We start from the raw sequence: 18,673 nt of genomic DNA, 5'->3' as shown, positions 1-18,673 counted from the left end.
GAGGAAGGTCCGCGGCCGCCGCGGCGCAATGCACACTGGGAGGAAGGCCCCCGCCTAGCTCTCGGCAATGGGCGCAAAGCACGCCGGGAGGAAGGTCAAGCGCCCCGTTGTGCTTAATAGCGGCTGAGGGCCGCTGTGGCGCAAGGCACGCCGGGAGGCGGGGCGGCGCGGTGCACGCTGGGAAGAGCGGCCGGAAGCGGGGGGGGCGGTTCATGGGGCCGCCGGAGGAACCGGGGGGTGCGTTAGGCCGGGGGGGTCCTGAAGGGGTTTGGGGGGGTTCGGAGGGGTTTGGGGGGGTCCTAAGGGGGTTTGGGGGGGTTAGGAAGGGGTTTGGGGGGGTTCGGAGGGGTTTGGGGGGGTCCTAAGGGGGTTTGGGGGGGTTCGGAAGGGGTTTGGGGGGGTCCTAAGGGGGTTTGGGGGGTCCTGAAGGGGTTTGGGGGGGTTCGGAGGGGTTTGGGGGGGTCCTAAGGGGGTTTGGGGGGGTTCGGAAGGGGTTTGGGGGGGTCCTAAGGGGGTTTGGGGGGGTTCGGAGGGGTTTGGGGGGGATCGAAGGGGTTTGGGGGGGTTCGGAGGGGTTTGGGGGGGACCGAAGGGGTTTGGGGGGTTCGGAGGGGTTTGGGGGGGACCGAAGGGGTTTGGGAGGGTCCTAAAGGGGTTTGGGGGGGTCCGGACAGGTTTGGGGGGGTCCTGAAGGGGTTTGGGGGGGACCGAAGGGGTTTAGGGGGGTCCGGACGGGTTTGGGGGGGTCCGGAGGGGTTTGGGGGGGCCTTGGGGAGGTCTCAAGTCTTGGGGGGGGCGTTTGGGGGTTCCATTGGGGGGGGCGTTGCCTGCAGGGAGGGGTCTGGGGGGGGGTCCCATGCACTGGATGGGGGGGGGTCATCGAGTCTCAACGGGGCTCAATCATGAACCCCTTTGGGGGTACCCTCCGCAGGCAGCCTCCCCCCCCCCCCGGCCCCCCCGCCGCTGTCGGCGCCCCCTGGCGGCGGGGAGGCCCGCGGGGGGGGGCCGGGGGGGCTGTACCACGAGCGGCAGCGGCTGCAGCTCTGCGGGCTCCACGCGCTCAACAACCTCCTGCAGCGCCGCTGCTTCACGCGCCGGGCGGCCGAGGACATCTGCAAGAGGTGAATGGGGGGGAACCCTCCCCCTGCCCCCCCCCCGCCCCCCCCGCCGGTTTTGGGGCGTTTTGCGTGGTTTTGACTCGTTTTGGGGGGGCTCAGGTTGGCCCCCGGCGCGTGGCTGAACCCGCACCGCAGCCTCCTGGGCAACTACGACGTGAACGTGCTGATGGCGGCGCTGCAGGGGCAGGGGCTGGCGGCGCTCTGGTGGGATAAGAGGCGGTGAGAGGTGGTGAAAGCTGCGCTGAAATGACCCGAAACCACCCCGAAACCAACCCGAAACCACCCCGAAACCAACCCCAAACCAGCCCCAAACCAACCCAAAACCAGCCCCAAACCAGCCTGAAACCAGCCCAAAACCAGCCCCAAACCAGCCCAAAACCAGCCCGAAACCAACCCGAAACCAGCCCCAAACCAACCCGAAACCAACCCCAAACCAGCCCGAAACCAACCCAAAACCAGCCCCAAACCAGCCTGAAATCACCCCAAAACCAGCCCCAAACCAGCCCAAAACCAGCCCGAAACCAACCCGAAACCAGCCCCAAACCAGCCCGAAACCACCCCGAAACCAACCCCAAACCAACCCCAAACCAGCCCCAAACCAACCCAAAACCAGCCCCAAACCAGCCTGAAATCACCCCAAAACCAGCCCCAAACCAGCCCAAAACCAGCCCGAAACCAACCCGAAACCAGCCCCAAACCAGCCCCAAACCAACCCAAAACCAGCCCGAAACCAACCCCAAACCAACCCGAAACCAACCCCAAACCAGCCCCAAACCAGCCCCAAACCAGCCCGAAACCACCCCGAAACCAACCCCAAACCAGCCCCAAACCAACCCAAAACCAGCCCGAAACCAACCCCAAACCAACCCGAAACCAGCCCCAAACCAGCCCCAAACCAGCCCGAAACCAACCCCAAACCAGCCCCAAACCAGCCCCAAACCAGCCCCAAACCAGCCCCAAACCAGCCCAAAACCAACCCAAAACCACCCCAAAACCAGCCCGAAACCAACCCGAAACCAGCCCCAAACCAGCCCGAAACCACCCCGAAACCAACCCCAAACCAGCCCCAAACCAGCCCCAAACCAACCCCAAACCAGCCCCAAACCAACCCAAAACCAGCCCCAAACCACCCCGAAACCAACCCCAAACCAGCCCCAAACCAGCCCCAAACCAACCCAAAACCAGCCCCAAACCAGCCTGAAATCACCCCAAAACCAGCCCCAAACCAGCCTGAAATCACCCCGAAACCAACCCAAAAGCACCCCAAAACCAGCCCCAAACCAACCTGAAACCAGCCCCAAACCAGCCCGAAATCACCCCAAAACCAGCCCCAAACCAGCCCCAAACCAGCCCCAAACCAACCCAAAACCAGCCCCAAACCAGCCCGAAATCACCCCAAAACCAGCCCCAAACCAGCCTGAAATCACCCCAAAACCAACCTGAAACCACACAAAAATCACCCCCAAACCCCCCCCAAACCAGCCCAAAATCATCCCAAACCCACCCCAAAATCACCCAAAAATCATCCTGAAACCACCTTAAAAAACCCTAAAATAACCCGAAAACCACTCCAAAAAAACCCCAAAATCATCCCCAAACCACCCCAAAAACCCCTGAAACCAGCCCAAAATTACCCCAAAACCACCCCGAAACCCCCTCCAAACCAGCCCCCACCCCCCCCAGTGCCCTCAGCTCTCCCCATCCGCCTCAATTACCCCAAATCCCCCCCAACTCTTCAGATCAGCCCCCAAAGCCTTCAAATTCCCCCCCAAACCGCTCCCCCCTCATTCCCCGCAGGCCCCTGGAGCGCTTGGTGCTCCCCAAGGTCTTCGGCTTCATCCTCAACGTCCCCGCGGGGCCCCTGCTGGGGCTGCTCCCGCTGCCGCTGCGGCGCCAGCACTGGCTCTCGCTGCGCTGCCTCCAGGGCGTTTACTACAACCTGGACTCCAAGCTCCCGCAGCCCGTGGCCATCGGAGGCGAGGAGGAGCTCAGGTAGGGCTGGGGGCGGGCTCAGCGCCCTCGGGTACCGCGTCAAGGGGATGCTTGTGGGGTGATGCCTGCATCCCGCATCCCGCATCCCCATCCTGCATCCGCATCCCGCATCCCCATCCTGCATCCGCATCCCACATCCCTCATCCGCATCCCGCATCCCCATCCTGCATCCGCATCCCGCATCCCTCATCCGCATCCCGCATCCCTCATCCGCATCCCGCATCCCTCATCCGCATCCCGCATCCCTCATCCGCATCCCGCATCCCTCATCCCCATCCTGCATCTGCATCCCGCATCCCTCATCCCCATCCTGCATCTGCATCCCGCATCCCTCATCCGCATCCTGCATCCACATCCCTCATCCACATCCCGCATCCCTCATCCCCATCCTGCATCCGCATCCCTCATCTGCATCCCGCATCCCTCATCCCCATCCTGCATCTGCATCCCGCATCCCTCATCCGCATCCTGCATCCACATCCCTCATCCGCATCCCGCATCCCTCATCCCCATTCTGCATCCGCATCCCTCATCTGCATCCCGCATCCCTCATCCCCATCCTGCATCTGCATCCCGCATCCCTCATCCCCATCCTGCATCCACATCCCTCATCCGCATCCCGCATCCCTCATCCCCATCCTGCATCCGCATCCCGCATCCCTCATCCGCATCCCGCATCCCTCATCCCCATCCTGCATCCACATCCCGCATCCCTCATCCGCATCCCGCATCCCTCATCCCCATCCTGCATCCGCATCCCTCATCCGCATCCCGCATCCCTCATCCCCATCCTGCATCTGCATCCCGCATCCCTCATCCGCATCCTGCATCCGCATCCCGCATCCCTCATCCGCATCCCGCATCCCTCATCCGCATCCTGCATCCTGCATCCCTCATCCCCATCCTGCATCCGCATCCCGCATCCCTCATCCGCATCCTGCATCCCTCATCCACATCCCGCATCCCGCATCCCTCGTCTGCATCCCGCATCCTGCAGCCGCATCCCACATCTCACATCCTGCATTCTGCATAATCATCCTGCATCCCGCATCCACATCCTGCGTCCTGCAACCATGTCCCACATGTCACATCCCTCATCCACATCCCGCATCCTCATCCCCTATCCCGCATCCCCCATCCCACGTTTCACATCCCGTATCCCGCTCCAGGGCCTTCCTGCGGGATTTCCTCTCCCAAGGCCTCTCCGAGCTCTTCCTGGTGGTCCCCTGCGACGTGGAGGAGAGCGGGGCCTGGCTGAGCGCCGAGGGAGGCGGCACCGGTTGCGGTCCATGGGGCTGCGGCGGCAGCAGCCGGGGCCCAGAGGGGCTCAGAGGGCACCGGGAAGGGGATTAAAAGTCGTTCACAGCCCTCGGGTCTCGGCTGCAAGGCTTTGGGCACGCAGGAGGGCTCCGTGTGTGGCTTGGGAGGGGGAAACGGGGCCGAAACTGCCCCAGACTGAGCCCAAACCCCCCCAGACTGAGCCCAAATCCCCCAAACTGAGCCCAAATCCCCCCAAACTGAGCCCAAATCCCCCCAAACTGAGCCCAAATCCCCCAAACTGAGCCCAAACCCCCCCAAACTGAGCCCAAACCCCCCAAACTGAGCCCAAATCCCCCCAAACTGAGCCCAAAATCCCCCAAACTGAGCCCAAACCCCCCAAACTGAGCCCAAACCCCCCCAAACTGAGCCCGAATCCCCCAAACTGAGCCCAGATTCCCCCAAACTGAGCCCAAATCCCCCAAACTGAGCCCAAATCCCCCCAAACTGAGCCCAAACCCCCCCAAACTGAGCCCGAATCCCCCAAACTGAGCCCAGATTCCCCCAAACTGAGCCCAAATCCCCCAAACTGAGCCCAAATCCCCCCAACTGAGCCCAAATCCCCCAAACTGAGCCCGAATCCCCCAAACTGAGCCCAAACCCCCCAAACTGAGCCCGAATCCCCCAAACTGAGCCCAAATCCCCCAAACTGAGCCCAAAATCCCCCAAACTGAGCCCAAACCCCCCAAACTGAGCCCAAAATCCCCCAAACTGAGCCCAAATCCCCCAAACTGAGCCCAAATCCCCCAAACTGAGCCCAAATCCCCCAAACTGAGCCCAAACCCCCCCAAACTGAGCCCGAATCCCCCAAACTGAGCCCAAATTCCCCCAAACTGAGCCCAAATCCCCCAAACTGAGCCCAAAATCCCCCCAAAACGACCCCAAAATCGTGGTTCCAGGGGGCAATAAAGAGGTTGAAGGGAGCAGGAGGTTCCCTTTGCGATGAACTAAACGGGCTCTATGGGCGCTCGGAGGGGTCGGGGTCGGGGTCGGAGCCGGAGCCGGAGCCGGACCCTGCCCGCTCACAGCGGCCTCAGCCCCGCAGGGGCACGTCGGGAGAGCGGGGAAGGGCGCTGCCGGGCCGGCTCCAAAGCGCGCACGCTGATTGGTTCGTTCATTGGACTCTCTCAGCCAATGGCTGCGCGGCGTTTGGATCCGGCCTCCCCACCCCAAGCGAAGGGGCGGAAGGCGGCAGCGGCCGGGAGCTATCCCAGCGCTCCCTGGTGGTCTAGTGGTTAGGATTCGGCGCTCTCACCGCCGCGGCCCGGGTTCGATTCCCGGTCAGGGAAAAAGCCTTTTCCCCCCCCCCCCTTTTTTCCACCCCATTCATGAAAGGTTTTAAAACTAACAAAATAAAGGCAGAGCACACAAAAAACCACGCACGGCTATCGCGATATAAAGCGACAGAGCAGAGGCACCGCTGGGATTCGAACCCAGGATCTCCTGTTTACTAGACAGGCGCTTTAACCAACTAAGCCACGGCGCCGCGTGTTTCTCTGCCCGCCCTCGCCCCCCATCTCCGCCGGCCTCACGCGTGGCCGCCGCTTCCGCTCTCTTCTCCCCTCCGTCACAATGCGGAGGGACCGGACACAGCGATAGCGGCACCGGGGGAGGACCGGACGCACCGATATTAGCACCGGGGCGAGGGAGGACCGGACGCACCGACACCGGGCCTGGGGAGCGGCAGCGGGGGGCTCCCATCAGCCCCTTCCTCGTTAGTATAGTGGTGAGTATCCCCGCCTGTCACGCGGGAGACCGGGGTTCGATTCCCCGACGGGGAGGCCGGAATGTTCCTTTTTAACCCCTTTTTAACCCCATTTTCTCGCTCCAGAACCGCTCTTGGGGCCTTTCCCGGCGCCCTAAACCGAGCTGAGCCCACCCGGACGTGGATGAGAGGCTACACGCAACCCCATAACGCTCCCTGCCCTCAAGGACACGCATTAACCCCGCAAACGCCTCAATAAGGAACACAGCACCATTAAAACAGAGCCGAACGGGTGACTGACACAACACGAACACGCACGGAACACGCCGCACACTACCGATAGCGGAGGTTTATATAAGCTCTGTGCGGACCTGAGTGGGAACTGCCCCGCAGCCCGCGCGTCTCCCTGCCACCACCGAGCCCACCCACCAATCGCATCTCTGCTCCACCCACCAATCAGAACACAGCTCGACAGTTCAAACCAGAGGGGGCTTGGCGCGGAAGTGGCGGTTTGGCGCGCTAACGGCGGATCCCGGTGTCCTTCAGGCTTGATTGTCCTTTGAGCGCGTTGCTATGGGGAGAGGCTTCGTTATTCCCGGCCTGAGCTCCCGTTAAGCCCCTATGGAGCAAGCAGGAGTGTGGTTATACTCGGGAATCACGGCGCAGGAGAGGCTGAGGGATTCCATTGGGAAGGAGGAAGCCCTGAAGCGATCCTGTTTGGTCTGATTATCCCTGCTGCGAGCAGGGGGTTAAGTCGAGTTCCTCCAGATGCTCTTTCGACCCTGATCGGCTTTGTGGAGGCATCAGGGCAGTTCCTTGTGCGCTTTGGGAGCGTTGCGTGCTCCTGTGTACGCAGGAGAGGGTATAAGAGAGGCGCAGGAAGGGGGGGAAAAAGAAGCTAGCAGAGGATGGTTTCGATCCATCGACCTCTGGGTTATGGGCCCAGCACGCTTCCGCTGCGCCACTCTGCTACGGCTGGGAGGCAGCTTTGCCTTCACCCCAATTAACGGCACTAAGGACCCTTCTCCTGATGAATTCCCCATTGGGGTGTCCCATTGAAGGCTGGGCGGTAAAAAACCAGGGGTCTGGAGCCCTCCCTTCCCCCCTAGAAGCGTTTATTTCACCCCAAAAAGGAGAGATGAGGGGACCCCAAACCCCACGTGGAGATGCCGGGGATCGAACCCGGGGCCTCATACATGCGAAGCATGCGCTCTACCACTGAGCTACATCCCCTCCGCGCGCCCCGCGCCCACCGCCGCTCTTGGCGCGCCGCCCGCAAGCCCCGCCCACCGCCCCGCCCACCGCCGGGCGGATGGCGCCCCATGGCGGCTCGGCGGAGGCCCGCAGCCGTCGGACGAGGTGGCCGAGTGGTTAAGGCGATGGACTGCTAATCCATTGTGCTCTGCACGCGTGGGTTCGAATCCCATCCTCGTCGGTTCCTTTCGGTTTTGCCCCTGCTCCTTCCCATCGCTTCCCTATTCCCAACTCCCCATTCCCCGCATCCCAATGGATTCCTGAGGCTCTTCTTTTGCTCCATTCCTTATTTATCAAGCGGGTTTGGGTCCCATTGCGCTTAAGGGTGCGCTTTGCCGTTTCCCAACGACGGGGGTTCCCCCTTTCCGTGTCGCTCCTCTTTTGCACCCCAAAACACCCCCGGTTTAGGGGGTGAAGGGAGGGGGTTTATGGTGGGGAGAGGCTGCGGGGCGGGGCCGGCAGCGCGGGTCTCTGTGGCGCAATCGGTTAGCGCGTTCGGCTGTTAACCGAAAGGTTGGTGGTTCGAGCCCACCCAGGGACGGGGCCCTTTATCTTTTCTTCCTCTTGGCCGGAGCATTGATTTAGGTGGGAGCCCTTAAGTCGCGCGTTGCGTTTTAAGTGGAAAACGGCTGGAAAAGGTTAAAAGTAGGGTGAGGGGAAAAAGGAAAATTGCAGCGTTGCATTGGCCGGGAATCGAACCCGGGCCTCCCGCGTGGCAGGCGAGAATTCTACCACTGAACCACCAATGCTCCTGCTGAGAGTTCCGCGGGAGCCCCAAAAATAAGGTGATTCACCCCAAACCCACACCTATGATGTATAAAAGGTTGTCACTCACGAGAGGGGAATCCGCGTTAATCAACCGGCCCGGCTTAATTAGCATTAATTAGAGGCTTTTCTAATTAGTAACTGGGGTCGCGCACCCAACCCGCTACACATCCCCCGGGTCCACGCTGCGTGGGCCGGATCCAAACGGCGCGGTCTGATTGGCTGAGCGCCTGTGCGCTGAGCTAGCACTCACTGACCCAGCAGAACCCGGGTCCACGCTGCGCTTGGCCGGATCCAAACGGCGCGGTTTGATTGGCTAAGACGTCTCTGCGTTGGAGAGTACTCTCTAACCAATCAGAACCCGCATTCTGGAGCCGGTGTATTTGCATGAGCGGGGTCGCTGCGCAAAGCGAGCTACCGGCTGTGTCAGCCAATGGGAACGCGCGTTTTTCTGATGCCTCATTTGCATAACGCCGGTATAAAAGCGGCGCAGCTGGGCTGTTGCGTTCACTTGGTTTATTCTCTATTGAGTGACCGCGATCAGAGCGCGATGCCCGAGCCGGCCAAATCCGCGCCCGCTCCTAAGAAGGGGTCGAAGAAGGCGGTGACGAAGACCCAGAAGAAGGGTGACAAGAAGCGGAGGCGCAGCAGGAAGGAGAGTTATTCCATCTACGTGTACAAGGTGCTGAAACAGGTCCATCCGGACACCGGCATCTCCTCCAAAGCCATGGGTATCATGAACTCCTTCGTCAACGACATCTTCGAGCGCATCGCCGGGGAAGCGTCTCGCTTGGCGCACTACAACAAGCGCTCCACCATCACCTCCCGGGAGATCCAGACCGCCGTGAGGCTGCTGCTGCCCGGCGAGCTGGCCAAACACGCCGTGTCCGAGGGCACCAAGGCCGTCACCAAATACACGAGCTCCAAGTAACGCGGCTGCGGTCGGCGCAACTTTAACCCAACGGCTCTTTTCAGAGCCACCCACTTCACTCGAATAAGAGCTGATATCACTGCGCTCTTTGAGCTTTCAGGGAGCTGAACCATGTATGCATAGGGGGCAGCAGGCGCTTTAAATCTGTCTTAAAAAGTGATGATTCTGCTGCTTTTTAACCGAAACCGCGCTTTTTCCACCTCTACCCCGGCCGCTCAGAGCCAGCCCCGGTCACCTTCGCTTGCGCGGCCGCTTTCCCCTTCAAACCGTTGCTGCTCTCTGATTGGACGAGCGCGAACTTCACGGAGGGAGGGGGAGTGGGAGGGAGGAAGAGCGCGCGGGGAAGGCGAAGCGCGGTTCCCCCTCTGGTCCGCTCCGGGGCTACATAAACCCTGTGGTTGAGGGGGCAGGCGCCGTTGTTGCGAGTCGGGGGAGAGGGGTTCGTTTGTCTCGGACCGCGCGGGACCGATGCGGTTTAGCGCTGTAGGTGGGTTTTTAATCAGTGTTTTGTAGACGTTAACTTGTATAAAAGAGGTTAAGTTCGAATGTAAAATCCTCATTAAGGCAGATTTCAGGCGGCTTTTGGGAGAAAAACCCACCCCCATGAGAGTTCACTTAACCAGGCAGTTACTGAGTAGTGCCCGGTGCTGCCGCAGCCGGCTCCAAACTGCGTGCGGGCATTGGCTGAGTCGAATACACCCGCGGCCAATCACCGTGCGGCGTTTAGAGCGGCTATAGCGGCCCTTAATGCTATAGCGCGGCTGCCCCCGTCAGTGGCGTTTAGCGGGGCCGCCCCAGCCAATGAGCAAGCACGGATTGGAGCCTCTATTTGCATATTTGCAGCTTGCGTTATACTGCAGCACTCCTCCAGCCCTTTTCTGGATGCGGTGGGTGGCTCTGAAAAGAGCCTTTGGGTTATAGAAAGGGAAACTGAAGCCACAACGCGGAACAAACCCCCTCGGGGCTCCCCGCCCGCCCCTCACTTGCCCTTGGCCTTGTGGCTGTCGCTCTTCTTGGGCAGCAGCACCGCCTGGATGTTGGGCAAGACGCCGCCCTGGGCGATGGTGACGCCGCCCAGCAGCTTGTTGAGCTCCTCGTCGTTGCGCACCGCGAGCTGCAGGTGCCGGGGGATGATCCGCGTTTTCTTGTTGTCCCGAGCCGCGTTCCCCGCCAGCTCCAGGATCTCGGCCGTCAAATACTCCATAACGGCCGCTAAATAGACCGGAGCGCCGGCGCCCACCCGCTCCGCGTAGTTCCCCTTGCGAAGCAGGCGGTGAACGCGGCCCACCGGGAACTGGAGGCCGGCGCGGGACGAGCGCGACTTGGCCTTAGCGCGGGTTTTACCGCCCTGCTTCCCGCGGCCCGACATTGCTGCTCTACCGAGGAGACTGCGGCAGCGCCGCCGCGCCCCGCTTACTTATACCTTTCCGCGGATCCAAACGGTGCGTTATGATTGGCTACCACCTAGAACCAATAGAAGGCCGCGGTCTCCTGGCCAATAGCAGAGTGCGGTTTGGAGCCGTCTCATTGCGAGGGGATTGTGCCGCCGGGCGGGCTGGTAAAGGCAGCGTTCCGGTACCGAGCTCCAAGCAGACAGGGCTTTATTCCGGTATCGGGTCATGGGGATCGCTCCGCCTGCCTCACACATGGAGAAGAGGCAGTTTACAGCTGTCTATAATATGTATATTTCTCTATATAATGTATATTTAGCTATATAATGCATGTTTATGTATAGTATGCACCTTTATTATAGGCACATTCATTCTTCCCACTCAATCCTCTTTACTCCTGCATGTGGATAAGGCCGTGTTGTGAATGCCAGGAGTGGTCTCTAAGGCTCGTGGTGGTCGTTGGAGGAGAAATCCCCTCCCCTCACTTCATCCTGTTACCCCCTATGCAGTGAAACACCGCTTTAAGAACCCTTCAGCCCCGTCTAAGCCTACGCAGCGAGGCACCAACTGAATCCGGATTCACTCCCTTTAAACACGGCCGTTTGAAACGCCGCTTTTCACCCGTTCAAGGCGTTTTAACGCGGGTCTCGCAGCCCGGTAGCTCAGACCATTGACCGGCTCCTTCCCCTGGCCGCTGATTGGCCGCGCCTCGACCCCCCCCCCCCCCCGCCATCCCATTGGTCCACGGCGGAGTTGGGCCTTAGAGCTGCGGTTCTCACTCAGGTCCGCTTCCTTTTCCCTTCCCCGCGTGTTTTACACCCAAAACGCCTTGAACCCCCCCCCAAAAAAGGCCAATTTTGGGTGTTTTTTCCAGTTTCTGCTGGCACCAAAAGGCAGCCCAAGGGCCGGCACCGGAGCGGCTCCCGCAGGAGCCCGGATAGCTCAGTCGGCAGAGCATCAGACTTTTAATCTGAGGGTCCAGGGTTCAAGTCCCTGTTCGGGCGAAAACCGCTTCCCTTTTTTGCCCCTTTGAGGCCCATTGGCGCTCCCGTGCCTTGGGTTCGCCTTTTGGGGTCGATTCCGTGGCTTTCGGGACCGCTTCGGTTCCATCGCCGCTGCATCAGCCCCGGGGCCTGACTCCCTGTGCCTCCCCCCCGCCCCGCCTCACTTGGATGAGTCCGGACTGGCCACGGCGGTAGCGCGGAAAGAACCAACTCAAGCGGTGAAGGGGGGGGGACGACGGACGCGGCCGCTGGGTCCCTGCTTCCACCCCCCTAACCCCCAGTGTTGAGGCTCATTGTGGGCCCCATAATAAAGGATTTCGCCATTTCTGACGCCCAAATCCGGCCTTTTAAGCCCCAAACCACAGGATTCGGTGTGGTTTTGTGTTACCCGGAGTCAATTCCCCCCCCCCCCCCAACCCCTGTGAGCCCCATAAGCGGTCAAGGGGGGTTGGTTTTGAGCTCCCACAGGGCAGGATTTGGGCTGGTGCTGAGCCCCATTGGGGCACCCATTCAAGGCTTCCATGCCTGGGACTTGGTGCCCAAGCTCTGAACCCAGCTTTGGAACAGCCACATGCAGGGTGTCTCAGTGGCGGAGACATCACCAAACCAGTCCAAACCAGTTCAAACCACCCCAAACCAGTCCAAATGAGTTCACACCAGTCCAAACCAGTTCAAACCAGTCCAAACTGGGGATTGGAACTAGATGACCTTAAGCTCCTTTCCAATCCTAACTATTCTATGATTCTATAACCCATTCCAAGGGGGACACCCCCAAACCAGTTCAAACCCTTTCCAAACCAGTCCAAACCAGTTCAAACCACCCCAAACCAGTCCAAATGAGTTCACACCAGTCCAAACCGGTTGCAACCAGTCCAAACCAGCCCCTTTATTCACAGCAGCAGCCCGTGCTGCCTCAGCACCGCCGTGAACGGCGCCGTCTTGGACTCCACATTGCGCTCAGCCCGACGCCGCAGGCTCTGCAACCAAAGGGGGGGGGGGGGGGCATTAAAGGGGGTCCTTTAGGGGCCCCCCCCCCTTTAACCCCCCCCCATTTCCATTGTTCAAAGCCCTTTTAATGCCCCCCCCCCCCCTTTTAAGGTGCTCTGCTCATCCTCAATCAACGTTGGGGTCCCCCCTCCTTTAACCCCCCCCATTTCCATTGTTCAAAGCCCTTTTAATGCCCCCCCCCCCCCCTTTAAGGTGCTCTGCTCATCCTCAATCAACGTTGGGGTCCCCCCTCCTTTAACCCCCCCCATTTCCATTGTTCAAAGCCCTTTTAATGCCCCCCCCCCCCTTAAGGTGCTCTGCTCATCCTCAATCAACGTTGGGGTCCCCCCTCCTTTAACCCCCCCCCCGCATTTCCATTGGGGTGGCTTCAAACCCCTCCCTTTCAAGGCCCTTTTAATCCCCCCCCCATTTTTGGGGTGCTCTGTTCATCCCTTGGGTACCCTCCATCACTTTCGGGGTACCCCCCCAGTTTTTGGGGTACCCCCCACTTTAGGGTGCTCTGCTCATCCCTACGCTGCCCCCATCACTTTTGGGGGGTCCCCCCCCCCATTTTTGGGGTCCCCCCCCCCCCCGGCTCTTTACCATCAACTTCTTCTTCCTGTTGTAGCGCAGCTTCGCCTTCTCCTTCCTCTTCTCCTCCAAGGCCGCCGTCACCGCCTGGTACTTCCAGCCCACCTCATGCGCCAGGCGGCCCAGGTACGCAAACTGGGGGGAGGGGGGGCAAGGGGGGGTCAAAAGGGACCCCAAAACCATGGGGGGGGGCCCTAAAACCCTGCCCCCCCCCCCCCCCCAAAGCTTTACCTTGCGGGTGGGTTTCAAGCGGATGATCTTGAGCGCGGCCGGAACCACCATGCGCTTGCGCTGGGGGAGGGGAAAGAGCATGGAAGGGTCCAAAGGAGGTTAAGGAGGGTCCAAAAGGGGTTTAAAAGGGGTTCAAGGGGCTTTTGGGGGGGTCTAAAAGGGTGTTAAGAGGGGGTCTAAAGGGATTAAGGGGGTTTTGGGAGGATCCAAAGGCATTAAGGGGGGGGTTTAGCGGGGGTCTAAAGAGATTAAAGGGGGTTTGGGGCGGTCTAAAAAGGTTAAGGGGGGGTTTGGGGGGGTCCAAAGGGGTTAAGGGGGGGTATAGGGGGGGTCCAAAGGGGGATAAGGGGGGTCTAAAGGGATTTAAGAGGGGTTTGGGGGGGTCTAAAGGGGTTAAGGGGGGGTATAGGGGTGGTCCAAAGGGGGATAAGGGGGGTCTAAAGGGATTTAAGGGGGGTTTGAGGGGGTCTAAAGGGGGCTAAGGGGGGTCCAAAGGGGGATAAGGGGGGTCTAAAGGGATTTAAGGGGGGTTTGAAGGGATCTAAAGGGGGCTAAGGGGGGTCCAAAGGGATTAAGGGGGGCCTAAAGGGATTTAAGGGGGGTTTGGGGGGATCTAAAGGGGGGTCCAAAGGGATTAAGGGGGGGTCTAAAGGGATTTAAGGGGGTTTGGGGGGATCTAAAGGGGCTAAGGGGGGTCCAAAGGGATTGGGGGGGGGTCAAAGGGATTTAAGGGGGGTTTGAAGGGATCTAAAGGGGGCTAAGGGGGGTCCAAAGGGATTAAGGGGGCCTAAAGGGATTTAAAGGGGGTTTGAAGGGATCTAAAGGGGCTAAGGGGGGTCCAAAGGGATTAAGGGGGGGCCTAAAGGGATTTAAAGGGGGTTTGAAGGGATCTAAAGGGGGCTAAGGGGGTCCAAAGGCATTAGGGGGGTCTAAAGGGATTTAAGGGGGGTTTGGGGGGGTCCAAAAGTGGTTAAGGGGGGCCTAAAGGGATTTAAGGGGGGTCTAAAGGATCTAAACGGAGTCCAAAGGGATTAAGGGGGGGTCAAAAGGGATTTAAGAAGGATTTGGGGGGGTCCAAAAGGGGTTAAGGGGGGGTTTTGGGGGGAGGGGGGGGGCAAGGGCAGCCCCAGTGTCTCAGTGTTGAGGTTTCTCTCAGCAGCCATCGACCAATGTAGGTAAAGGAGCATCACTGACACATGGGGGGGGGGTACAGGGATTTGGGGGGGTCCCATAGGGATTTGGGGGGCTCATTCAGGCCCCCCCCCCTCACCTTATCGTAGGGGGGGGGATCCCATCGAACACCTTCAGCCTCTCCAGCGCCGCCTGCCCCCGCTTGGTCTTATGGGGCAGCATCCCTGGGGGGGGGTGTGTGTGTGTGTTATGGGGTACCCCCATAGCCTTTAACGGGGGGGGGGGGGGGGTCCCCCTATGTCCCCCCCCGTGCTCACCTCTCACCGTGCGCCAGAAGATGCGGCTGGGGGCCCGGAAGTGGTAGGGCCCCCGGGAGGGGTTGGTGTTCATGCGCTTGCGGAGGAAGGCCAAGAACTTCACTGCGGGGGGGGCACAAAGGGGGGGGCATTGAGAGCCCCCCTCCATTGCAAAGAGGGGTTTCGGGGGGTAAAAAGGGGGTTTTGGGGGGGTTAAAGGGGGTTTTGGGGGGGTTAAAGGGGGTTTTGGGGGGGTTAAAGGGGTTTTGGGGGGGTTAAAGGGGGTTTTGGGGGGTTAAAGGGGGTTTGGGGGGTTAAAGGGGCTTTGGGGGGGTTAAAGGGGGTTTGGGGGGGGTTAAAGGGGGTTTGGGGGTTAAAGGGGCTTTGGGGGGGTTAAAGGGGGTTTTGGGGGGGTTAAAGGGGTTTTGGGGGGGTTAAAGGGGTTTTGGGGGGGTTAAAGGGGGTTTTGGGGGGTTAAAGGGGGTTTTGGGGGGGTTAAAGGGGTTTTGGGGGGGTTAAAGGGGTTTTGGGGGGTTAAAGGGGTTTTGGGGGGGTTAAAGGGGGTTTTGGGGGGTTAAAGGGGTTTTGGGGGGGTAAAGGGGGTTTTGGGGGGGTTAAAGGGGTTTTGGGGGGGTTAAAGGGGTTTTGGGGGGGTTAAAGGGGTTTTGGGGGGGTTAAAGGGGGTTTGGGGGGGTTAAAGGGGGTTTGGGGGGGGTTAAAGGGGGGTTAAAGGGGTTTTGGGGGGGTTAAAGGGGGTTTTGGGGGGTTAAAGGGGTTTTGGGGGGGTTAAAGGGGTTTTGGGGGAGTTAAAGGGGGTTTTGGGGGGGTTAAAGGGGGTTTTGGGGGGTTAAAGGGGTTTTGGGGGGTTAAAGGGGTTTTGGGGGAGTTAAAGGGGGTTTTGGGGGGGTTAAAGGGGTGTTTGGGGGGTTAAAGGGGTTTTGGGGGGGTTAAAGGCGTTTGGGGCCCCCCCCCGGATGCTCACGTTTGTTGCGGTAGAAGTTGCCGGAGATGTTGATGCCTTCACAGCGGACCCACGACCACGCGGCGGCCTGGGGGGGCACAAAGGGCAATGGGGGGGCACAAAGGGCAATGGGGGGGCACAAAGGGCAATGGGGGCACAAAAGGCAATGGGGGGGGGCACAAAGGGCAATGGGGGGGGCCCAAGGGAATGCTCAGTCCCAGCTCCCTGCTGCCAGCACCGCTCCCCCCGGCCCCCCCCGGCGCTCAGCTGGAGGTGCATGAGGCCGCGCTCATGGCCGCGAGGCTCCGGACCATGGCGTCATCCCAGCGCCGGGGGAACCCTTGGAACCCCTCAAATCCCCATTGACCCCCATTAGAACCCCTCAAATCCTCATTGACCCCCATTAGAAACCCCTCAAATCCTCATTGACCCCCATTAGAACCCCCTCAAATCCTCATTGACCCCCATTAGAACCCCTCAAATCCTCATTGACCCCCATTAGAACCCCTCAAATCCCCACTGACCCCCATTAGAACCCCTTAAATCCCCATTGACCCCCATTAGAACCCCTTAAATCCTCATTGACCCCCATTAGAACCCCTCAAATCCTCATTGACCCCCATTAGAACCCCTCAAATCCCCACTGACCCCCATTAGAACCCCTTAAATCCCCATTGACCCCCATTAGAACCCCTTAAATCCTCATTGACCCCCATTAGAACCCCTCAAATCCTCATTGACCCCCATTAGAACCCCTCAAATCCCCACTGACCCCCATTAGAACCCCTTAAATCCCCATTGACCCCCATTAGAACCCCTCAAATCCCCACTGACCCCCATTAGAACCCCTCAAATCCTCATTGACCCCCCTTGGAACCCCTCAAATCCCCATTGACCCCCCTTGGAACCCCTCAAATCCCCACTGACCCCCATTAGAACCCCTTAAATCCCCATTGACCCCCATTAGAACCCCTCAAATCCCCACTGACCCCCATTAGAACCCCTCAAATCCTCATTGACCCCCATTAAAACCCGTCAAATCCCCACTGACCCCCATTAGAACCCCTTAAATCCCCATTGACCCCCATTAGAACCCCTCAAATCCCCACTGACCCCCATTAGAACCCCTCAAATCCTCATTGACCCCCATTAAAACCCGTCAAATCCCCACTGACCCCCATTAGAACCCCTCAAATCCCCACTGACCCCCATTAGAACCCCTTAAATCCCCATTGACCCCCATTAGAACCCGTCAAATCCTCATTGACCCCCATTAGAACCCCTCAAATCCCCACTGACCCCCATTAGAACCCCTCAAATCCCCATTGACCCCCATTAGAACCCGTCAAATCCTCATTGACCCCCATTAGAACCCCTCAAATCCCCACTAACCCCCATTAGAACCCCTCAAATCCCCATTGACCCCCATTAGAACCCCTCAAATCCCCATTGACCCCCATTAGAACCCCTCAAATCCCCATTGACCCCCATTAGAACCCCTCAAATCCCCATTGACCACCATTAGAACCCCTCAAATCCCCACTGACCCCCATTAGAACCCCTTAAATCCCCATTGACCCCCATTAGAACCCCTTAAATCCCCATTGACCCCCATTAGAACCCCTTAAATCCCCACTGATCCCCATTAGAACCTCTCAAAACCCCACTGATCCCCATTAGAATCCCTTACACCCCACTGACCCCCATTAGACCACCAAAACCCCCTTTTTACCCCGTTAAAACCCATTAGCACCTTTTCAATCCCTTTAACCCTCCCCTTACACCCACTTTAACCCTCGTTAAAACCCCATTAATACTCTTCGGACACCGTAAACCCTCATTAGCCCTTGTTAAAGCCCCGTTCCCCTCATTAAGGCCCCGTTCCCCCCATTAAAGCCCCGGTAGGCCCCGTTCCCCCCATTAAGGCCCCGGTAGGCCCCGTTCCCCCCATTAAGGCCCCGTTAGGCCCCGTTCCCCCCATTAAGGCCCCGTTCCCCCCATTAAAGCCCCGTTAGGCCCCGTTCCCCCCATTAAGGCCCCGGTAGGCCCCGTTCCCCCCATTAAAGCCCCGTTAGGCCCCGTTCCCCCCATTAAGGCCCCGGTAGGCCCCGTTCCCCCCATTAAGGCCCCGTTCCCCCCATTAAAGCCCCGGTAGGCCCCGTTCCCCCTATTAAGGCCCCGGTAGGCCCCGCTCCCGCCGCACTCACCCAGCAGCACCTGCTTGGCCACGATCGCCGCCAGCCGCCCCAGCAGGTGCCCGCGGCCATCGATCACCAGCACCTGCGGCACCGGCAACCGCGTTACCGGATGCGGGCAGCACCCGAGGCCTCCACGTGGCCGCGCCCAACCGGACCCCCCCCAGCCCCCGAACCCCCCCCCGGCTGCATCGAGACCCCCCCTGAACCCAATGGACCCCAACGGGACCCCAATGGGACCCCCCCGGTCCCCCCCCAAGGCCCCGGTCCCGCACCCGCGGCTCCGCCATCGCCGCCGCCCGCTCGCAAAAGAGGCTCCGCCCCCGGCGCGCCGCGGGGTCCTTGCTTCCGCCGCTTCAGGGGCGGAAGTGACGTTCCGGGAAGGGCGGGAAGAGCGAGCGAAGCTGATAGGCTGCCGAGGATGGGGGGGCGGAGCTGCCACGGACGGGCGAGGCCCCGTCGGGATTTGGTCACGCCTACTCATGACCATTTATGGAGATGGGGCGGGGCTTGCGCCCTCCAGCGCCTCTGCGGGGTCCTAAAGCCCTCCGGACCCTGCAGGGGCACTCGCAGCGGCCTCCAGCGCCTCCCAGTTCATCCCAGTACCTCCCAGTGCCCCCAGCACTCCACACAGAGCCCAGGGGCTGATCCGGGGGCCGCAGCCCCCCTGTATTTATATATGTACAGAGCAGGGGGACACAATAAGCGGGGGGGGGGGGGAGGGTCCTAGGGGGGGGCCGAGGGGTCCCTGCGGGTCCTTGGGGGCTCGGGGGGGGGGGGTGTCTTTGGTGCTCCTGGGGGGGC

At 60.2% G+C, this 18,673-nt stretch overlaps 2 protein-coding genes and 2 pseudogenes across 5 annotated transcripts; 2 read left to right on the top strand and 2 right to left on the bottom strand.

Moving 5' to 3' along the window:
- The first annotated feature begins 103 nt into the window (after positions 1–103).
- On the top strand, positions 104–4,478 carry JOSD2 (Josephin domain containing 2). The gene is made up of 5 exons (XM_080639884.1): positions 104–237; positions 932–1,121; positions 1,218–1,337; positions 2,916–3,110; positions 4,280–4,478. The coding sequence occupies exons 1-5, from the start codon at positions 213–215 to the stop codon at positions 4,461–4,463; spliced, it is 714 nt and encodes a 237-aa protein (XP_080496010.1). The 5' UTR covers positions 104–212; the 3' UTR covers positions 4,464–4,478.
- A 1,462-nt stretch (positions 4,479–5,940) lies between these two features.
- On the top strand, positions 5,941–10,039 carry LOC308232659 (histone H2B 5 pseudogene; annotated as a pseudogene). Of its 2 annotated transcripts, none has more exons than XR_013958974.1 (2): positions 5,941–9,569; positions 9,926–10,039. The product of XR_013958974.1 is annotated as a histone H2B 5 pseudogene (transcript). The 2 variants fall into 2 exon arrangements; XR_013958977.1 differs by lacking the exon at positions 9,926–10,039 and having other exon boundaries at positions 5,941–6,153; positions 6,259–9,376.
- A 22-nt stretch (positions 10,040–10,061) lies between these two features.
- LOC308232660 (histone H2A pseudogene) lies at positions 10,062–11,746 on the bottom strand (annotated as a pseudogene). The gene has a single exon. The product of its transcript is annotated as a histone H2A pseudogene (transcript).
- Positions 11,747–12,338: 592 nt separating this feature from the next.
- RPL13A (ribosomal protein L13a) lies at positions 12,339–18,241 on the bottom strand. The gene is given in 10 exon segments (XM_080639885.1): positions 12,339–12,454; positions 13,068–13,190; positions 13,287–13,346; positions 14,557–14,576; positions 14,579–14,641; positions 14,735–14,836; positions 15,696–15,744; positions 15,746–15,762; positions 17,882–17,954; positions 18,145–18,241. Coding segments are annotated over 10 exon segments (609 nt in total). The 5' UTR covers positions 18,160–18,241; the 3' UTR covers positions 12,339–12,367.
- Positions 18,242–18,673: the final 432 nt, after the last annotated feature.

This window comes from Psittacula echo (genome assembly GCF_963264785.1).
Source record: "Psittacula echo genome assembly, contig: SCAFFOLD_146, whole genome shotgun sequence".
NCBI classification, from domain to species: domain Eukaryota; kingdom Metazoa; phylum Chordata; class Aves; order Psittaciformes; family Psittacidae; genus Psittacula; species Psittacula echo.
This window is presented reverse-complemented; position numbering and strand designations above follow the sequence as displayed.